The following is a 19,558-nucleotide window of genomic DNA, read 5'->3' on the forward strand; positions in this document are numbered from 1 at the left end:
TTGACTGAGCTGCAAACTAATCATCCTGATTTTTGGATTGCAGTTGTAGAATCTTTATTGCTCTGGAACAATACACTAGATGTGCACTGGATTGCCCTTTGAATRCATGCTTAGTGAAGTCAGAAGGAACCAGTCATTTACAAGATCAAAAAAGTCCAAGCACTCAACGAGAACTCAGGAGTCACTGGTGTGCCTCATTTTTAAATAGTGTCTCAGGTTTCACTTTTCCTATCTAAAAAAACGATGTAATATAATCCAGAAACATATTGAAAAGGTAGCAAGGATAGTTGGACACAGATAGAAACTCTCCTACAAGGATCAGGGACTAGGATTCTTTAGTTTAGAGAAAGAAGAAATAAAAGGGGACACAGAAGGAGTCTATGAAATTGTAGACTCTTTGTATAAGGTGAAAAGGAAACTCTCACTGTCTCACACACAGTAACAARAAGGCAACTAGTTTAACAAGTAGCATACTTAGGAGAAACATAAAGAAAAGAAAAGTTGTGTTTTTCACAGAACTCATTGCTYTGARGATGCTTTGGAAACAARATTTTTWAAAAAATTAAGAAATGTACCAAAAGTTAGACATGTATACCATGGTCTAGATAGAACCTGTGACTTAGTAAGTCCCTATACCACTGACTAGCCAAAGTAGGAAAGAGATGCCTGGTGGAAAAAAATTTAAAAACTGGAAAAATWAYACCACACTTASACTGTGGTTTGCCYTTCTGAGCAGACTCTTACAGCCATAGGAAGAGACTGAGCACATCATGCAGTTATACTAACTCAGATTCACAGTAATTGGGACCTCATTTCACCAAAGCTGTTTGATCATGGGTTACCACTGGTATTTTTCTTGCAGTAAAAAAATTACACACACAGAAAGACGTCAGACTTCCTTAGTGAATTGGAAATGATCACTGGGGACTACAGCTCTCAGCAAAATGGGAGCAGGARCTAGAGAGTGAGAGAATTTAACCTAAGGGGCAGTCACTGGATCCATATTCAAGACCTCAGGAAACGACCTTAACATATCCAGATAAATCTAAGCACTGAACAAAATTTATTGAATTTTCAGATATTAAACAGACTAAGAGAAAGGCAGACTAAAAAACAGAAAGGCAGACTGAAAAAGAGAAAGGCAGACTAAAAACTGGGTCTGGCTATAAAACACATGCAACATTTACAAGGAAAATCTAAATAATTAGAAGTTTCACGTCTTAATTTTCTACCTTGATGTTACCACAAATGTATGAAAACAGAGGTGCTTGTACAACCAYAAGGATTCAGCAGTCTCTGGTAGCAGAGAAAGTTTGATTATTTTACTACTTAACCAGAGAAATAACAGTATTTTCCCTATAACTGCTTATAATGTAGGGTTGTAAGAAATATATCAGAACCTCTAATGAAACACATTCCAATAATCTTTCAGCACCARAAATGCAAAGCTTCTGGCACTGAAGTATCAACTCTCAAAGAGGTTGTTCTAAAAAACACTGTGCAACAGCTTGGCAGCAAAAGAAGTGAGGACCTGAAGGCAGCAAGTATTATTCATGCAAAAAATAGAACAAACACTGGCATTTCAATAYTGGATCACTACCCCCTCACCCTTTATTTAAATACCCACAGGCAAGACAAAAYATAATGTTTTGGCTATACGCACTTTTCCCTAGACATTAGTTTTTCTTGCTCATGTATAATAAAAAAAGACTCTAAAAACAGACAGAAATATTASCAGGCTGAGCTTCAGTGTATTTTTGTTGAGCTTTTGTAAGAATTTTATTTGTAGGAGCAGTGAATGGTACTAGAAATAACTTATTAGAAAATATTAATTAAGAAAGTGACATTTCATGAAACATAATACAGCTCCTGCATTAAATTTTTACATTAGATCCTGTATCATGTTAAAAATATCTTCTGTGTTTTATTAATTCTTTGCAAAAATGTACCAACTGCACTTCCACATTCAAGATGTGGATAGTGCACTGTAAACATCCATAAAGATCTGTTCCTGCCTGGCRCAAGAAGCCCACTAGGTCTGTGACTCATATCCCTAAACAGACACAAAACCTAAAGTTTGTAACTGAGGTACAAGAGGGTTGTGCACAGGCAAAGTGTTCCACCCTTASAGATGCCTTGAAACACTGAGGACAAAACTTTGTGAAAAACAATGCAAAAAAAAATTTGAACCAGTGATGGGAGGAAATAAGTGACAGGCTTATATGGAAAGAAGAATGAGCATTAGCTCAAAACCAATTAATACTATGATTTCAAAATAAGAGGAATATTTCTGCAATGTCCAAGGCTAGTGTAAGCCCAAAGTGTCTTTCACCAAAACAACTTCTTATCAGAACTGTCCCACAGCCCTCCCGCTGCAGCTGCCTGTGCAGTTCTCCATTGAGATCACTGAAATTTTACTCATCAAATGCCAAGTCTTCAACAGAAATTGCAATACAGTGATTCCTTGAATAAGTGGTACCAACATCTTCATCATGTCTTGTCCCCCTGACTCCAATTCCAATCACTTCCCAGGCCATGGCTGTGAAGAGCCAGCCACACCAAACCCTCCTGTACCAGCAGCACTCCAAAGCTTCCTTTCCACATCTGACACATTTTCTTCTGAGGCCATCACATTTCTTTTGCTATAATGTCTTCTTACCATAATACTTTAATTAAAAAGATATCTATTTAAAATKATTTTTTTGACTGAGYTGCAAACTAATCATCCTGATTTTTGGATTGCAGTTGTAGAATCTTTATCTGAAAGTAAAATTCTTCCACATCGTTTTGAATTTCAGAGACAAGTTAGCAGTYGCCATTCAACTGCATCAATGGTTCCAGAGCATTTGCTTTTATGATGCTTAAGGAAGCATTTAAAGCTATTTGCTGCTTTCTGATATTTCTTTGGTAATGACTAACCCTATAGAGAAGGCTAGTTCCAAGGATGGACACTTTTCTCCTGAAACTACAAAATGTAAATTCCATACAAGAGAAACGTAAGGCAGATCTAAACAAAAGGATCTGARCTTTGAATATTTACAATGCTTCAGACTATAGCGAATTCTTTGCCTGGAGATGCACCRTCAAAATATTGAAGTCAACACAAATAATTCACCCCTAAATTTTATGGGAGTTTCTCTTGAGTTTTAAAGATAAAGTCTCTTTGCTTTTGATTAAAAGTACCCCACACAGCCATCACAGCAACCTATGAAACTACTTTTTGCAGGCTACCCTGATTCCACAGTTGTCTAGGAAAGTGGAAAAAATCATGCATAATTCAACTACATCAAAGAAAACATTTTTTTTTTTTTTCCTACTGAAAGGTATTTAAGTATGTGCTTGGCTTGAAGAATGAGAGCACACTTAAAAGGATAGGGGTCARGACCATCTCAAATACCTAAACTTTTCAAGTATTAAGCACCTTACTAAGTCGGGAGCAAATTGGACAGATAGTACAGTATGCCATTGGAAATGAAAAAAGACAGGAAAAGAAGTGGCCTTAAATGCTCTTACTGATATGCTTCCATATGCTCGCACATGTAGGTTTTCTTTGCACAATTTATACAATTACCTAATTCTTTTTAATGAGTTCATTAATATAATTCCAATTAATTATAAATTAAGAGAATGTTTCTAACCTTTGAACAAATTTTACCTTAAAGTCTAAAATAAGCAAGTGAACTTTTTGAACATCATGTTTTAGTATAAATTAATTAAGCTTATAATAACCTAGGACATAATCTTAAAATTAAACRCAAAAATCATTGCACTCATTAAAGATATATAGAAAATAAACATTTTGACAACATATATTTTGCACTCATCATTTGTTTTTTATCCAGCCTTACGTGTTGGGGCAGCGAGCTAGAAACTGTTACTTAAACTGGAATTTGTGCCAGGAATCTCATTCACAACTTCTGAGTCAGCTCTCCCACCCTTGCTGGATCTTCAAGCCTCRAAATAACAAAGTGTGCACTTACTCTAATTAACTGCTTTTCATGGCTCTGGATTTCACCAAACAAAACCACGAAGCCCTCTCTCTCAGCACAGAGAAGGAGATCTAGAGACTGACTACCTTTTGTTCCTTCCTGAGAACTGCACGTCACAAACTGCTGAAGAATGGCATCMTTGCGTCGGGAAGCAGCTGCCAAGTTATGACTCCTGTCAAAGGCTGATTTCTGAAAGGCTCCCTGGTCTGAGCGTTCCTACGGGAGAAACAGAACCACACATTGCAACACCAAATTTACATATTCAACAATGAGAAGAGCATCCAGCACCGCAGACAGTGCATGGACACAGTGTGATATATTGTGTTTGCTGTGTATTGCCTTCTCTCAAATGAGAGACTGGAGAGATCTCTTCAAAATTGCTCTCTGGTTTTGCTGACCATGAAATAAGAGTAMTATTCAAGCAATAACAACCATTAAGAATGATGCACAAAAATGAAGACTTTTTTTTTTTTATGACCCACAACTGGCTTCATTCAAATTCTCCATCTGGGAGGGCAGCTTGTGACATTGTCAACACAAGAACACGGGCAATGCCAATGGTATTTTTCTGCCAGCCAGCTGGTTCCCTTCTCCCTGAGACTGAGTGCATATGTTCTGATGATCACACACGAGAACAGTTTTGCAAGTAAGGAGTTACACCAAACTCCCAAACGCAGGTCTTCTGGCTAGCAGCTAAACAAACTCCTGTCACACCTCTAGTCAGCTTTTCTTTTGRGACATTTCCTACCGACCCATACATGCCATAGTGCCTAATTTATTCTCCTGAGCAGTTGCTCAAAGGAAAAAAAGTTGGGAAAAAAATAAAATAAAAAATCACAGTTTCTAAAACTGGGACAGACTCAGAAAGACATTTCTGTACTCATTATTCATGGACAACCAAAAAAACACATAGGGGAATATTATGGCTAGTTTTCAAAGCAACCTTTATATTTTCTGTAATTTTATATATATTTTTTTTAAGCAGGCTCCAACTGGCTTCTATTTTTAAACTGCATGTTCATTATGTCAGCAAATGTTATACCAAATATACATTTTCAAATTTCACAGTCACATCTACAGAAGGRATGCATGTATTTAGCCCATGTAATTTATTTATAAAATGATGCAAGAARTTTAATGTATTGGCAAGCGATTGCCTGCAAAGCAAGGCATAAGGAAGGACAGCATGTTACATCACCTGGCAACCTGTCTCTCAAGCTTAATAACAAAAATAAAATAACAAAATTTAATAGAAATGGAATTGTAATAAAATAATGATAGAATAAAACCAATGAAAATAAGCACAGTGAAATGGRAAAATTGCATCTCAGAACACAAATCAGTGCTGGGATGCTCACRGTCACAATATGGCTACAAATGTAGGCTTGGAGGACAGGCAGCACATACAAAATTCTCTTTTCCTCAGTGCAGCATCAGCCATTTCAAAAGGCTATTTTCACCCTACAGAAACACACACACACAACCCACAGTTACGGACAATTGTGTTTCCTCTTGTAACTAGAATCTTTAGTTTACATAAGCTTCCTTAGGCTGTAAAGTCCACATTTTCTACTTTTTCAAACTATCCATTTGAGACACAGTGGGATAAGGAGACTTAAATTAACAGCAGCAACAAATCTGCTTTTCCAGCTCTTTGATAAATGACACGATCAATATCCCAACAACTGATCAGTAACCAACCTAATTCAAGTATTCAACTTATAAAACATAGCTGTCATGGAAGACCTCCATTAGTGTCCTGCCCAATAAAAACAATAATGCATTTCTAAACATATTCTCCTTCTGCCAAGCTGAGATGCAGTGTTTGGGTGGCTGTTTTGGGGAAGGGAAAGAACGGGCAACAACCCATYTCTGCTACAGTTTCCAGACTCAAATGGAATTACAATTGAACGCAAAGACTACCCTATAAAAATTAATTCCTGTCTAAAATGAATTTGATTCAATCAAGACCTCATTATGCATTCTTCATAGGGCATGAGTCAAGACTATTTACCTCCTTCATACATCTGGATAATATTCAAAACTATACACTTTACTATAAAAAGCAGGCTCATACTTTTACTAGGTCAATCTGTTGTATGATTGGAAGCCTTTTTAAAAGAAATGGCTTTTGTTAAATAGAGAAAACTGACAGGACTGAATTTTCTTTGAAAGTGAGCTTTCTTATACCCCAAAAGTGCACAATAAATATATTTAATAATTCTTCCTTRCAGCAGGATGCTGTTATACATAAAAGGAAAGCAAAATGTGTTTTCCTCTAACATATTCYGGAACTGCTATGGATACTTTTCATATTTTCCTGGTACAATTGACAACATGAGGCTTTTGCAAAGTGTCCACCCAACAAAGTTAGAGCACGATGTTTGGGAAGTAAAGTATTTCTAAATCTATTTCTCAATCAATAAATGATGGTAGAAAATTAAATAGAAAATTATCACAAAAATATTTCAGAGTCAATTAAATTGCAAGACACCTGCATCTTCTTCCTCCCTCTGGTATTTCATGCAAATATACCCACAAATATGACTGTTTGTAACATTTTAAAATGTTACAGTAATGCTTATTAAATAAGAAGTTTGAAATTACACCTTGGAATTCTATAATGAGATTTATTACAGCCTTTTACACCTGAAATCCATTTGWATGTACTTTTATTTAAAAGAAMTCTTACATTTTAAAACTTWAAAAAATATTTACTCAAGGGTTAAAATTAAAATGGGGGGGAATAGAAAAGGCAGTCAGTGTACATGTATATTATTTATGTAAAGATGAGAAAGGAGTSTGCATATGTGTGTGCATGCATAAATGAAAGAGGAAGTAAGGACGATTGTAAAACCAATMATTTTCAAAATAAGAGGTGACTGGCAAACATCAATTTATATGATGTCCAGAAAACATATTAGTTAAAAAAATACCTTTTCTTATTTTGTTACCTTACTTAAATAGATTTTATATTGATCAACTCAGAAACCCAACCCATCCTGAAGAGATCTTCATCTGACCAGGAAAAGTAAAATATTTAATTTCTTGAATGTCAAAAAGAAAAAAGAAAAAAAAAAAGCAAGACAGGTTCAGAAAAACACACTTAAAGTAAGATAAATTAAGTACTAACCAGAAAAAAGAAGAGTAAAGTAAAATCCTACTCACACTAAGATACTAAAGTCTCCGATTATAACAACAAACAAAATCAAAATAATTAAAATTGCCTGTAACCCCACCAACTGCCTTGAGGAGGCAGCAGACAGTCAAAACTACATCAATATATTAATCTTAAATTAACCTTTTTGAGGATTTAGGAATCAAATTTGCTTTTGTTCTAATACTTGTCAAATCAAAATAAGAGGCAACTGTTAGCCTAGTCTCAACAAGAACAGCAAGACCAGGAGATCTCAACCAGAAACATTTTGAGAGCTCTCCCTCCAGGAGAATGAATTCTGTCAGGAGCATTTCTTTGACCAAGACTTCAACCATCATCTCTTCACACAAAACCACTGGGAGTGGAAGGACATTTATCCCAAAGATGCATGTGCTGCCTCACCTCTGTGTGCACCTCCAGCCTGCGGAGAACCACCAGCTGGATCCTGCCCCGAATGTTCCCCTCCATGGACATGGAGCGCCTSAGGGTTTCCATGGCCTCGTGGTTTGACCTGCCCAGGAGGGACTCCCCGTTCACTGCAACCAGCTGGTCATTGACTCGCAAACGGCCGTCCTGCAAGCAAAAAATGAGAAGAAAACTCAAATAAAGACAAACAAACAAAAAAAAAAAAGTAAGAATTATTAAGCAGAGGTGCTTCATATGGGAAAACAAGATGCAGAAAATCAGACATTGCTCCTATAACTTAATAAATAAGAGACTGGACAGCATAAATAATAACTTTGTGTCCAGTTATTGGAAGTACTTTTCCTCTATCACAATTTGGAAAGMGTTCATAAAGCAAATACAAACATAGAAGTGCACGCACAGACCTCTGTTTTTCTGCATTTGCGGTTTAGTTTACATCAATTAAAAAAATCCCAAACCCAAACACGCAAAACCAAAATAATACCAATGACAAAAAAACCCCAAACCCATCCTGCCCTCCCTACCCCCCTCCAAAAAAGGAAATGAAGCTTTTTACTAGTTAAAAGGGCCTAGGCCATAATAATTAGTATCCACACTGTAACCACAAAGGMGTACTACAACCTATTTTCCAGGCATTAACACCTGCTATTAAGATCTGGTAAGAAAGAACTCCAAAAATTTTATCTTACAATCTTACAGTGTCTATTTTGTCACAATTCCCATGCCATCACATCAGCCAGCATCCTCTGTACAGAATGATCACTAAGACTTAAGTGTCCTTACTAATTAATGCTGTCCCTATATTACAACATCCAAAACTGCTGCCAATTACAAAATTAGGGTTGAGCCATATCAGGTAACCTATGCTTTGAAGAAATAATTCAGCTTCATTTGTCATGGTTGACTGACATTTGTGGRTGTAATAAAATTATGGACACTGCTGTTTTGTGATTTAGGAGTCCTACTGCTGTTGTCATTATGATCTGTGATGTTTTTTTTCATAAAAGAATGTGCCATGGACTTYCCTCTCTTGAACAAGAAAACAAGGTTCGTTGCATTGAGACACAGGAATTTCTTTTAAAGCTTGTCAAGTTCACAATTATCAGGCTGGCATCAGACCATAAACAAGGAGGAGAAAGAGGAAGGAACTGGAGACATCTGATACAAGGCAGTGAATAAATAGTAACAGGGAAAGATCTTGCACAGAAATGCAGTGCTTGGTTAAAATGAGTCTGACTCATTCACAGGCTCCTCATAAACTCTTCACAAGGCACTCATCCGAACTGTTTACATAGTTCATGCATCTGCGCATTACAAAGTATATATACTATCTGATTTCTATTGTTTTCTGTAACTAAGATGTTCAAGTAACTATTCTGCTATTGCTGCCAAGTCTAAGTAATTTTTGAGTGAGTTACAGTAGCTGTGGCACACTCAGCTTTATTAAGTGTTATTTTTGTTGGAACTGAGCATCATCACTACCATRCCAGAGTACAGATAACCACAAAGCTAAAGTAAAAACAGAATCCAAAATAAACTGGGATGGACAAAAAGATGGAAAGAAAGAATTAGTAGATGAGTCACAAAGTGAAGGAAAATGAAGAGAAATAAAAATTTTCTCCGGAGGGTGTGGGAACAGAGGATAGAAAACAGAGATGCCATTTGGAAGAGATACTGAAACCTCTCCCTTCTGCTGAATATTTTATGCCAACTTAGATGTACACAGAGCCAAAATGAATAAGTTAACCCCACACTTTCTCTACATACAAACGATGCCATCACAAGTGCTGAAGTTTAGGGAGACAAGTTAACACTGTTGAACTGAAAATTTTATTATTTCAATGTGTTGTAATTCCTTTGTGTTCTATCAAAATTTGCTGAAATGAATGGAGCTATTCAGAGCAACAGGAGTTTGAGCAAAAAATATTTTCTGTTTTTGTGACTTTCTGTAAGACTTCTAAAATTTTACAGGTCCTCATGTCCTCCCCTATGGTCCCACATTTTCTTGGATTACTGTTTTTCATTTCTGGAAAAAAACCACTATGAATAAATATCTGTTAAAAATTCTTTCTAAAGTATATACAAATACGATGCCAAATGCATCTTGTCACGACTACATCTGTTAAGTATGCAACTGTCCTGAACACAGCACGCATTTTAAAATGAATCACTGAGCCTCAGAAAGTGCTGTATTAGCCTGATTTTTAAYTTTCCTAGTAATATTTTTGTATGACACTTTATATTTATTTATATTTTGATAACATTAGTTCTTAAAGGGCTTCTTTTGATGCATCCTCCCTTCTTCCCACTCTGTTATGTGCAACACTTAAATGAAAAATTCAACTTGAATTCAACACTTCAACTGTGAATCAAAAAGATGTGCATCATTTAAAAATGTTGATCAACCACACTTGCTAAGTCACTGGTACAAAACAGCTGGAAGATGGCTGAATGCTGTTTTCACATGGTAGGTAGAAGTTACTTAAACCTTTTGCCTTTTTAGAGACCAGGAAAAAAAATCCCAATGTCTARGCAGTTTCCAAACACAGTTTTTCAAATCTCTTGTGTTATGGCCTGGTTTGGAAGCCTGAACTGMAAGAAAATCTGCTTGGCTCTAAACAAGCTAAATGTTGTTTTAACACGTTTCTTCTTTCATGTCTGAGAGGTAGGTTTCTTTGTGGCTTTTGAGTAGAAAAACAACATTTGGCATTTCAGCAGAACAGTTTTCAAATGCCATCTCTGGAACTGCGAGTGAGCTATTCTAATAGAGGGTGATGTTATTCTTCCTTCCCTCACTGATTCAAAAAATGCTGGGTTTTTTATGGARACTCACAGTAAGGCGTGGAATCTACCACCACATGGCTGCCATATCCTTCCCAGTCATTCACAACACTCCCACATTTGACAGTAGAGCAGGAAAATAAAATGCCATGATCTTCAAGGATTTATGTTTTTAATCAAGGCACAATAAGCTATTTCCCTTATCACAYCAATGACATTTCTGGCAGAAATTCCCTGATGGCATTAATTGGAATTATCCAATTTCCCCATCCATTGCACACGAAGAGCAATGTTTGCTGCMACAGCCCTCGGAAGGACCAAGGACTTTCAAGCTACACCATGTTTGAGTTGAACAAATGCACACATAGAAAATACTCCATTATTTCCTGCACTGACTCTGTTTAATTTCAGTTGCAGTGGGCAGCAAGTACCTGATCTCAGGAAGGCATCATAAGTGAAAAGCCAAGATGTYTAGAGGGGAACTAGGGAAATCCCTGAAATTATGAGGGAAAGATGATGCTTTTAAACTCAGTCAAATGTCAGTTTTCTTCACATGAAAGRCTCTGCATAATTACAGATATCAGGTATCCCAGTAACCTCTTTATCTTTGGGATGYTAAAACATAGATACTGCAAAAATTACAAAGGTTAAGAAGGGACATAACGGTTCACTCAGCAAAAGCAACTGRTTTTATTCCTGCAGCATACAGCATTAGAATATAAACCTGGAACTTCTAAGGCATTTTTATTCTGTTTGATTTTGTAGGCAGAGCAGTAAATAGGACTGAGCCTTACTGTAGSATGTATGATGACATTTTTTAAAACCTTTGGCTAGGACAAAAAAATTSATAAAATATAGAATTAAAGTCTTAAAATTTCCATTTTAAAAAATCCCTTACAGTACTTTGCAATGCCACTAACACATTAGATTGATGTGCTAATGTATCAAAAAACTTTAAAATGTTTGCCTCTCCTCAGACCTTGATTCAAGTCAACAGTGAGTAAAAATAACGAAACAAAATGGTCTGCACCTCATAGTTTACTCTCCATTCTAAAAAACACATGGGTAAAAGAAATTTAATGTATCAAAAGCTTTATACAGCATTAGAAAGATGGAACATTTAGTTTAGCAGTGAAACAAATGTGTTGAAATTCTATGCATTACATAYCTTCTTCTGAGGACAAGCAGTGACTGCATACACAAGGGGATAAAGTTACCACTTCTGTTAACATGAGACATCAAAATAAAAAAAAATCAAATTCTAAATGCAGAAGTGAGAAATAGAGAGAGAATTCTCATGTCATTGAGCATTAYGATTTCCTCCAGTGACAGTTTCCCAAGAAAATACTGTACACWGAAAAGCAAATGCACATGTCTTAATCCATAATAATCCATTTCAGAGAGTAACAATGAATAACATGGGAAAATGCTCTGGACARCTACCAGCTGGAAAGAATGGATTTTTATTTCAAAACTTGCCCTRAGAAGAGATTTAAAATAAGGACAATAGGACATCTTTAAATATTTATGCACAAATATGTGAACACTTTTAAACCTTATACAAGAAATTTTATTAATTGTTAATACCCACTGATTAGGCTATGGTCTATATAAAGGTCATTAGACAGAAGAAAGACAGCTGTTCTCCATGYATTACACCACAGTAGACTGTGAGTGTAAAAACATTGCCAAAATGACTGCATTCTGTGAGTGCTTGCACACAATACATGGAAAACAGCTCTGGTTGAAGCCAAAGCCTCAGCTATCCCTCAACAGCCCTGGAGCCTGCATTCAGATCCATCACACAGCACAGATCTAACTGGTGAAAGGGTCACAATGAGGTACAACAGRGAAGGGGTCACAGAACCACAGGCAATCACAAGACAAAATAATCTCCCAGTCATGGGGATGAACTCTGCCTATCTGCTTAGGGGTGAGCACAGAGGGCTGACTTCAGTAGGCTGCAGACATCTCAAGCCAAAATGAACTGCTCTGGAGTGAGTCACTGTGGGGGAACACAGAGAAGCAAAAACCCTAGAAAAGGTTGTSTTAGGTGTCTGTGAGGTGACGAGTCAGGCAGCCAGGCCACTGACACTGAGAGAATATGGMTCCACAGCTTGGCTGTTCAAAAGAAGGAGTTCATCTGTGGCAATACACTGTCACTGCAACTGGTGTGGACAATTACTCAGGGACATGGAGCTGGGAAAACAGAGGGCAGCCTCATTTCCACAGTAAAATGAGTCTCTGCAGCAGACATGTACATAAATTGAGTTTATCCAGCCCTAATTTGGCCAAATGTGTGTTAACTCAGTTCCAGCATACGCCAAGCAGATGAAGATCCAAGCTTTGAAATAACTGATTGACTAGGACAGGTAAATAACAGAAGCAGGGAACTATTAAACATTCTCATGAAAGCTAAAACCTTGATTATTGCTGTTTACTAGCTGCTGTAAATAGATGATCATAAAGTTTTAATGCTGTGAATTGTCTTACTCAGCAGGCTGATGTCAGTAGAGCAATTTACATAATGCTGAATTAAAAGGTATTTTTACARAAAAGAGARCTGCAAGGAATKGCTGAGATAAAAGACAAAAATGACATCACGGTTCTACAAGTGTTAAACCTACTAGCTCGGAAAGACTAAGTAATTTGTTTCCAATTCAAAGAAGTTACCTTTTCCAAGTTTTATTTGGGGGGAAAAAGGCAGTCAACAGATTTACTAAAGATTAGAAAATAATTCAAATATTTTTCATCATAAAAGATACAACAGTCTTTGTACAGTGCTTAGAGAGAGCAGAAAATTCACAATACTGTCATTTACCACTTTAATATTTCCAATTCAATCTACTCCAGGAACAAGTGATAACTCCAGCACAACTGATGTCAAGCTCAGCTAAGACACATTTTTAGTACTGTGATAAAAAAATATTTTGAATAAAAAAGAAGAAAACTATGAGAATTCTTTATTTACAGGAAGAGTGCAGGTATCAGCTTCTTTGTCACTGAGCCGATCAAACTCTTCCCTTTCTGTCGGCCGTGGGGAAGCTGGAAGGCAGCCTCAACTCATACCTACTCATTGTTACCCTTCTTCCCCTTCCCCATTTCCTGCTGCATCCAAATGTTCCTGAAGGTTTGCACCGATTCTCTTTCACTTTGGCAAACCCTGCCACACACCACCCCAGAAACCATGGGACAAAATGTTCGATTTGGAGTTCACCCAAAGGAATGAGCGACAAAGGTATTCATTCCTAGAATGCTTCTCAAGTGACATTCAGCACTCAACAAGTGTTCCAACAGACAGAACTCTAACACATTCATCTCCAGATGTGTTTCTTCCATACCTTAAAAGCAGCACCTCCGTGAATAACAGATTTGATGAAAATCCCAAGATCAGCTCCAGTCTCCCGAGATTTGTTGCCTTTCAAGCTCACACCAAGTCCAGCAGAGCCAGAATCATTCAGAGGAATCTCAAAGGTCAGCTGCTCTGTGGTTTCTGGAGAAAAAATACTGCAGTTTGGCTCTCCTTTCTGTTGGAGAAAACAAGGATGAAAATAGGGGTGAAAAGTCAGCATGAGTTGTATCCACAGATTTGTGCGGCAAGAAATAGTCCTCTTTTCCAGAAAGTAGCTTGAAGAAACAGCCTTATAACCAACAGTCCATTTAGCTGACATTTTGTCCTGAGATCTGGCTTAAAATGTTATTTTTAATGATACCTGGGAATATGCTTAAATAGAAGGTAAAATAGCTTAGTTCCACATGATATAAAACTGATATTGCAAGAGAATGTAAAAAAGACATTTATACACAGCTACATTAAAAATGTAAGCCATAAAACTCTCAACATCTTTACATGCAGCTCACAAACKATAATGGTAGTTGTACTGTTAAATCCCATTCCCCTTTGAAAATTGAGTTTCATCCTTAAAAAATTATCCTTCCCTTAAACCTGTCTGCAGAGGAAAGCTGGTGTAACAAAAGCGAAGGTGAAAATTGAAAGCAGAGTAACTCCACTAACTCCATTTGTACATACTTTTATTCCATAGAGGTTTGATTGTTCTTTTTTTCTTTCTGGTATAGGTTAATCCCAGGATTTTCTCTAGATTGGAATGCTGTTTACAAGACTGCCAAGTCAAGCATCCACAGCTATGGAAGATCAGAAAGAACTTTCTTTTATTGTACATTTTATCTGCAGTGTTCTAGGGTTGTCTGTTGCCAGGCAGGGGGGAAGGGGGTATGGTTGGTTGTCTTTTTTAAAGCAGATTAGAATCATAAAATTAAACAAAATCAAATTTTTGCCTGAAGTATTTATCTTGGCACACCTCAAAAATGAAATGAGGACAAGGAGACCTATTATGGAATAAAGTGTTCATGGAAGGTATTAATGGAAATGACCTTATGCAACACATTTGATTTTATTYCACTTTCCATTCTCCATATAAGTCTAAGACAATTAGCTTTTATTTCTTGTCATTTGGAGGTTTTCTATTTTTTTAAACATTAGTATTAAAAAATTAATAGGAAAAAAACTATGAAAAGGAAGCACACAGACAAGTTGAAAGATGACTGGCTGCTGCTTTCAAGGGTGTCAGAATCTTACATTAAATTATCAAGTGGAGGCCACATGCARGGAGGATGGAGTAGCTGGGCCAATCCTGCTCTCATCTAATGAGGGATCACTTCCAGGGCCTAACCTGCAGTGTCAAYGCAATTGTCAGCAAAGATGCCAGGAGTGCAGATGCTTCCTCAGCAGCCAGGGCACACCTGTGCATTCAGGTATCATGCTGTCTGATCAACAAAAGCATGGCCCCAGAACTAAGTGCAGAAATTAATGTCCTGAAGAAACAGTAGCCCCAAGTATACTTTCACTTATTTCAGATGCCCTTTCACTGACCAGAAGCAACCACTGGCTAGRGAGGAATCACAGCCAGGAAAACAGGATTATAAATCTCAATCCCCACAAGCACCATGTTTAAATTTTTCCTGGAATGTAACTACATGTTATTAAAGTCAATACAATTTGCCTAACTGCCAAACAAAAAAATGACATAGCACGAACATTGACAGTTGTCTTGATACCAGCATTYATCTCMAGYACCTGYGTTACTYGTTTGTGCTTCTGTTTTTGTTCACYARGAATAWARRATTCTCAGTTACACATCTGTCACTTCTTAGCTTTGGATATAGACATCCTGAATACAACCCCCCAAGATCCATAAATTTGCAACAACTGTGAACAATACAGAATGATAACTTGCGAACATTCCTCCTCTGACTTTAGAAGAACAAGCGTAAGGCAAAAACCTACTACTGGCCTTCTAAAACGACCACTTTGTGTTTAACTTTCTCAAGATTTGAAAGAAAATATTTTCTGTCCAAACTTTTTTTTTTTTTTTTTTTTTTTTTTTTTTAATTTGCACATATTCTCATCAGATGATTCAAAACTCTTAGATCAGAACTCTACTCAAATGGCACATCCTGTCAAGACTTGGATGGAAGAAATTCTTCTCAGGGTCTCAGACATGTAATGACTCCTGCCTCTMGGACAGGACTGGCTGTTACTTTCCTGGGCCCCTAGGTAAACAGTTCCTGTGTGCTTCTGCTGTTCTTCCACTTTAATCCATGCCATCTGCACCAGACTTGCCCCTTCTCTRCATCAATATTGTGGTTTTGTCTTTYCCCATACCATGAGAAAAGCAGTAAGGGGGCTGTTACCATAGGACACAAAAGCCCCCTGTGGTCATGCCTGTCTTAACCAGAGGAGTCACAAATTGCTTTACAGTGATACCTCAGTTCAAACTTGGACTTCACATAAAGCTCAGTGTGATCACCCACCAGAGTTGCTCAACATTCTGTATTTCCCAGCTTCCTTTAACATAATTATGCTGTGTGTTACCCATTGTTAAGTAACCTACYGCATCACTCTATGGATGCCTGGATGTGTTCAGCTGGACACCACACAAGTACAGCAAGTTTTTGTCAGTATTTAATTTCCTATGTTTTCCTTAGTACCTTTAATATAGAATATTTTAACATTTGTCAACATTTTCCTTGCTACAATTCTCTGTCAAAGAGATAAACATCCGCAAATTTAATTTAAGCTGCTTTTACCTATTATTGGACAACTCTCTAATATTTTTTAAAGTCCTTCATAAGTTTCTTGTTCAACATAGTCCAATCACCTTAAGCATCTCTTCTTTTAATTGCTTATATTCAGCTTCATCCAAAGATCCAACAAAAGCTGATTTTAAAATAATTAACTTTGTCTAATAGTACTACCAAAAATGTGTTACCCATGATGGAGGCAGAATGATAATTCAAGGATTTCAAAGGGATAGGTAAGAGGAAAGRAGATGCATATATACAAGTCAGTGATAAAGTCTGTAATTTACCACTAGCAAGTAAAACTCTGTCTTTACTCCCCTAAAAGTTTCCTCYGCTACTCATTGTATGGCATCTGACAGTAAATTCCTGGTAGTTAGTCTACAACATCAAGACTATTTGGTGCAAGATTGAAATACAAATACAAGATTGAAATATTACAAGATTGAAAACTTACTTGTGGGAGGATGTAAGAAGCAAAAGAAAGGAGGAAAAGCAGAGGAGAAAAWAAGGGATGAACAAAACCTAGAACCCTGATATCATCCTATAGTTTTCGAGTGTTTACAAATTATTACCCTGATCATGAGGTGCTTTCCAAGCAACATCTTTTCAATGAYGACAAAAAGAGCTCCAGAGATCCTTAAGTTAACAGCTCATCAATTAACTGCTTCATTTAGGCAACCAATTTMAAGAATGATGGTCTCTGTTCCTAGAATATGCAGGTATGAATATTAAATGCTGATAGTGACTCACAGAGCTGGATTCCTACCGCTTCTATTTCCATGACTTCGCTAAAACATTATCTCAAGACATCAATACTTTACAACATAGCAAACACCATCAACTGAATTATGGTCTGGTAAAGGAAACCCTCTCCAATGCACTAAAMCTTGAATTCTATTAGAAAAAATTCTTACCTCAAGATCATCCTAGAATCTGAACTCACTCAAACACAGAATGAATGAAACCAGCTGCAACACAAATCCACTTCTAGCCTGGAAAAAACTTGCAGCTTTATATTATAAATTACCCAACCAACAACCACATCACGTATTTTCCATAATAAATGTATCATACCCCAGCAGTTCAGGAATTAAATGGTAGTATATCACTGATGCTATTCCCTACTGCAGACATAAGAAAGTAATTCAATTGTAGTAGGATAAACAAGAAATCTTCTCATGAATCAAAGTCTAGAAAGCCAAGTGGTGATTGCTCAGGATGGTTAGAGCTTTGACATGGCCTGGCYTGTACTTTTCACACAGCCCCAGAGTGGGCAAGATTGGAAGGGAGCAGAGTGGGTCATTGGGCCCAATTCCCCTGCTCAAGCAGGGTCACCCTGGAGTACATGGTCCAGGTGGCTCCTGAATATCTCTAGTGAGAGAGACTCCACAACCGTGAGCTCCCTCAACCTTTCTTCATAACAGAGATGCTCCAGTTCCTCAATGATCTTTATTGCCATCCTCTGGACTCACTCCAGGAGCTCTATGTCCCTCTTGTGTTGAGAAGCACAGAACTGSACACAACACTCCAGATGTGCCTCACTAGGTGTCTTGGGTTGACTTTGTGCCAATCCTGTATTCCTMTATTCCGTCAGCTTGTATGCCCAAAATGTCTCTGTGCCTTCAAATCTGACCTGGAAGAAGAGGCAGGGACGGTGCAGGCAGTTTAAAAGCCGGGGCTACTGCGCAGCCATCGGCTTTTGCCCCTCAGCTCGGGGCTGCAGAAGGTCTGCTCACTGCGTGCAGGGGAGTTACGCTGTTGCCGTTTAGCTAGCTCGGGTTTGATAGCTTGGGCAGTTTTTCCTGGACTGCCACCCTCCTCTGCGGCTCCTATGATTTTCTTCTGGAGCAATTTGGCAGCTGGTGGGGACAAGCGGCGTGGCTCTGTCTTGTCCCAGACTCCGGAAGAAGTGATGTCGGCACTTGGTGTGAAAAGCACACCAAGCCCTCTGTTTCATCCACAGTGAGGAGGGGACTGTCATCAGTTTTTTTCCACTGTAGCCAGAGCGGTCACATGCACTTTTGTTTTTGTTTTTGTTTCTTTTTGCCCTGGAGAGAGGAGCCGTCATCTTTTTTTTCCGCACCACRTGGCCAAGCGGCTGTGTGGGGAGGGGGCGATGTGTGTTCATGGACTTTTAAATATCTAACAGTTACTTTTTAATCTGTGTCCTGTGGGCACTGTGTTTTGTTAATAAATTTCTTCATTTTTCTCTTCACTTTTTCCTGAACATCTATTTCATATTGGTGTGAAAAAAATTATCATTATCATTATCATTTTTTTTTCACTTCAGAGGAAACATTTACTCCATAACATTTTTCTCTGAAAACWTTGTCTCAAACCAAGACACCAGGACTGAGCAGAGGGGCAGGATCACCTCCCTTGACCCRCTGGCAGTGCTCTTCCTACTGCACCTCAGGATCCTATTGTCCTTGGCCACAGGGCACTGATGGCTCAGGGACCATTGCTGCCCACCAGGATCTTTCTCTGCAGAGCTGCTCAGCAGCTCAGCTCCCAGCCTGTGAAGGTGAGTGGGGTGTTCCCCCCAGGYGCAGGACCCTCACTTGCCTTTGTTGAATTTCAAAAGGCTCCTTCCTCCCTGCCCATCTCCCCARCCTGCCAGGGTCCTTCTAAAAGGGCTGTGAAGCACTCAGGGGGATCAGCCACTCCTCCCATGGAACCTGCGGAGGAGGCACCTTCATCCAAGTCACTGATGAATAATGGGCCCAGTATTGAACCTTAGGGGACTCCAAGGTCTCCAAGGAGAACCTGTGCCACTGTTCAGGCAGTTCCTAATCCATCTCACTGTCCTCTCATCCAGTTCACATTTCCTGAGTTGGCCTATGAGGATGTTGTGAGAGACAGTGTTGAAAGCCTTGGTGAAGTCAAGATAGACAATGTCCCTCATCCATGCAGGTATTTGCTTCATTGTAAAAGGCAATCAAGTTAGTCAAGCATAATTAATCATTAATGAATCCATGCTCATTATTCCTGATTACCTTCTTGTCATCTGTGTGGACAGAGTTCCCTGAGTCCTCCTTCTTGCCCTTTTTGAAGACTGGGGTGACATTTTGCTTTTCTCCTGTCCTTGGGCACCCCTCTGGAT

The 19,558-nt window shown here is 38.1% G+C and overlaps 1 protein-coding gene across 1 annotated transcript in view; it reads right to left on the reverse strand.

Annotated features, from left to right (window-relative positions):
- PARD3B (par-3 family cell polarity regulator beta) overlaps positions 1-19,558 on the reverse strand; it is a 391,507-nt gene that overhangs the window by 184,247 nt on the left and 187,702 nt on the right. Inside the window, exons 11-13 of the mRNA XM_057372886.1 lie at positions 13,695-13,880; positions 7,549-7,719; positions 4,076-4,205 (exon numbers count right to left, since the gene is read on the reverse strand). Of these exons, the coding sequence (XP_057228869.1) occupies positions 4,076-4,205; positions 7,549-7,719; positions 13,695-13,880 (487 nt within the window). The remainder of the gene's footprint in view (positions 1-4,075; positions 4,206-7,548; positions 7,720-13,694; positions 13,881-19,558) is intronic.

The sequence above is a fragment of the Malurus melanocephalus genome, unplaced genomic scaffold (genome assembly GCF_030028575.1).
Source record: "Malurus melanocephalus ecotype Western Australia unplaced genomic scaffold, MMel_1.1 scaffold_180, whole genome shotgun sequence".
In the NCBI taxonomy this organism is placed as follows: domain Eukaryota; kingdom Metazoa; phylum Chordata; class Aves; order Passeriformes; family Maluridae; genus Malurus; species Malurus melanocephalus.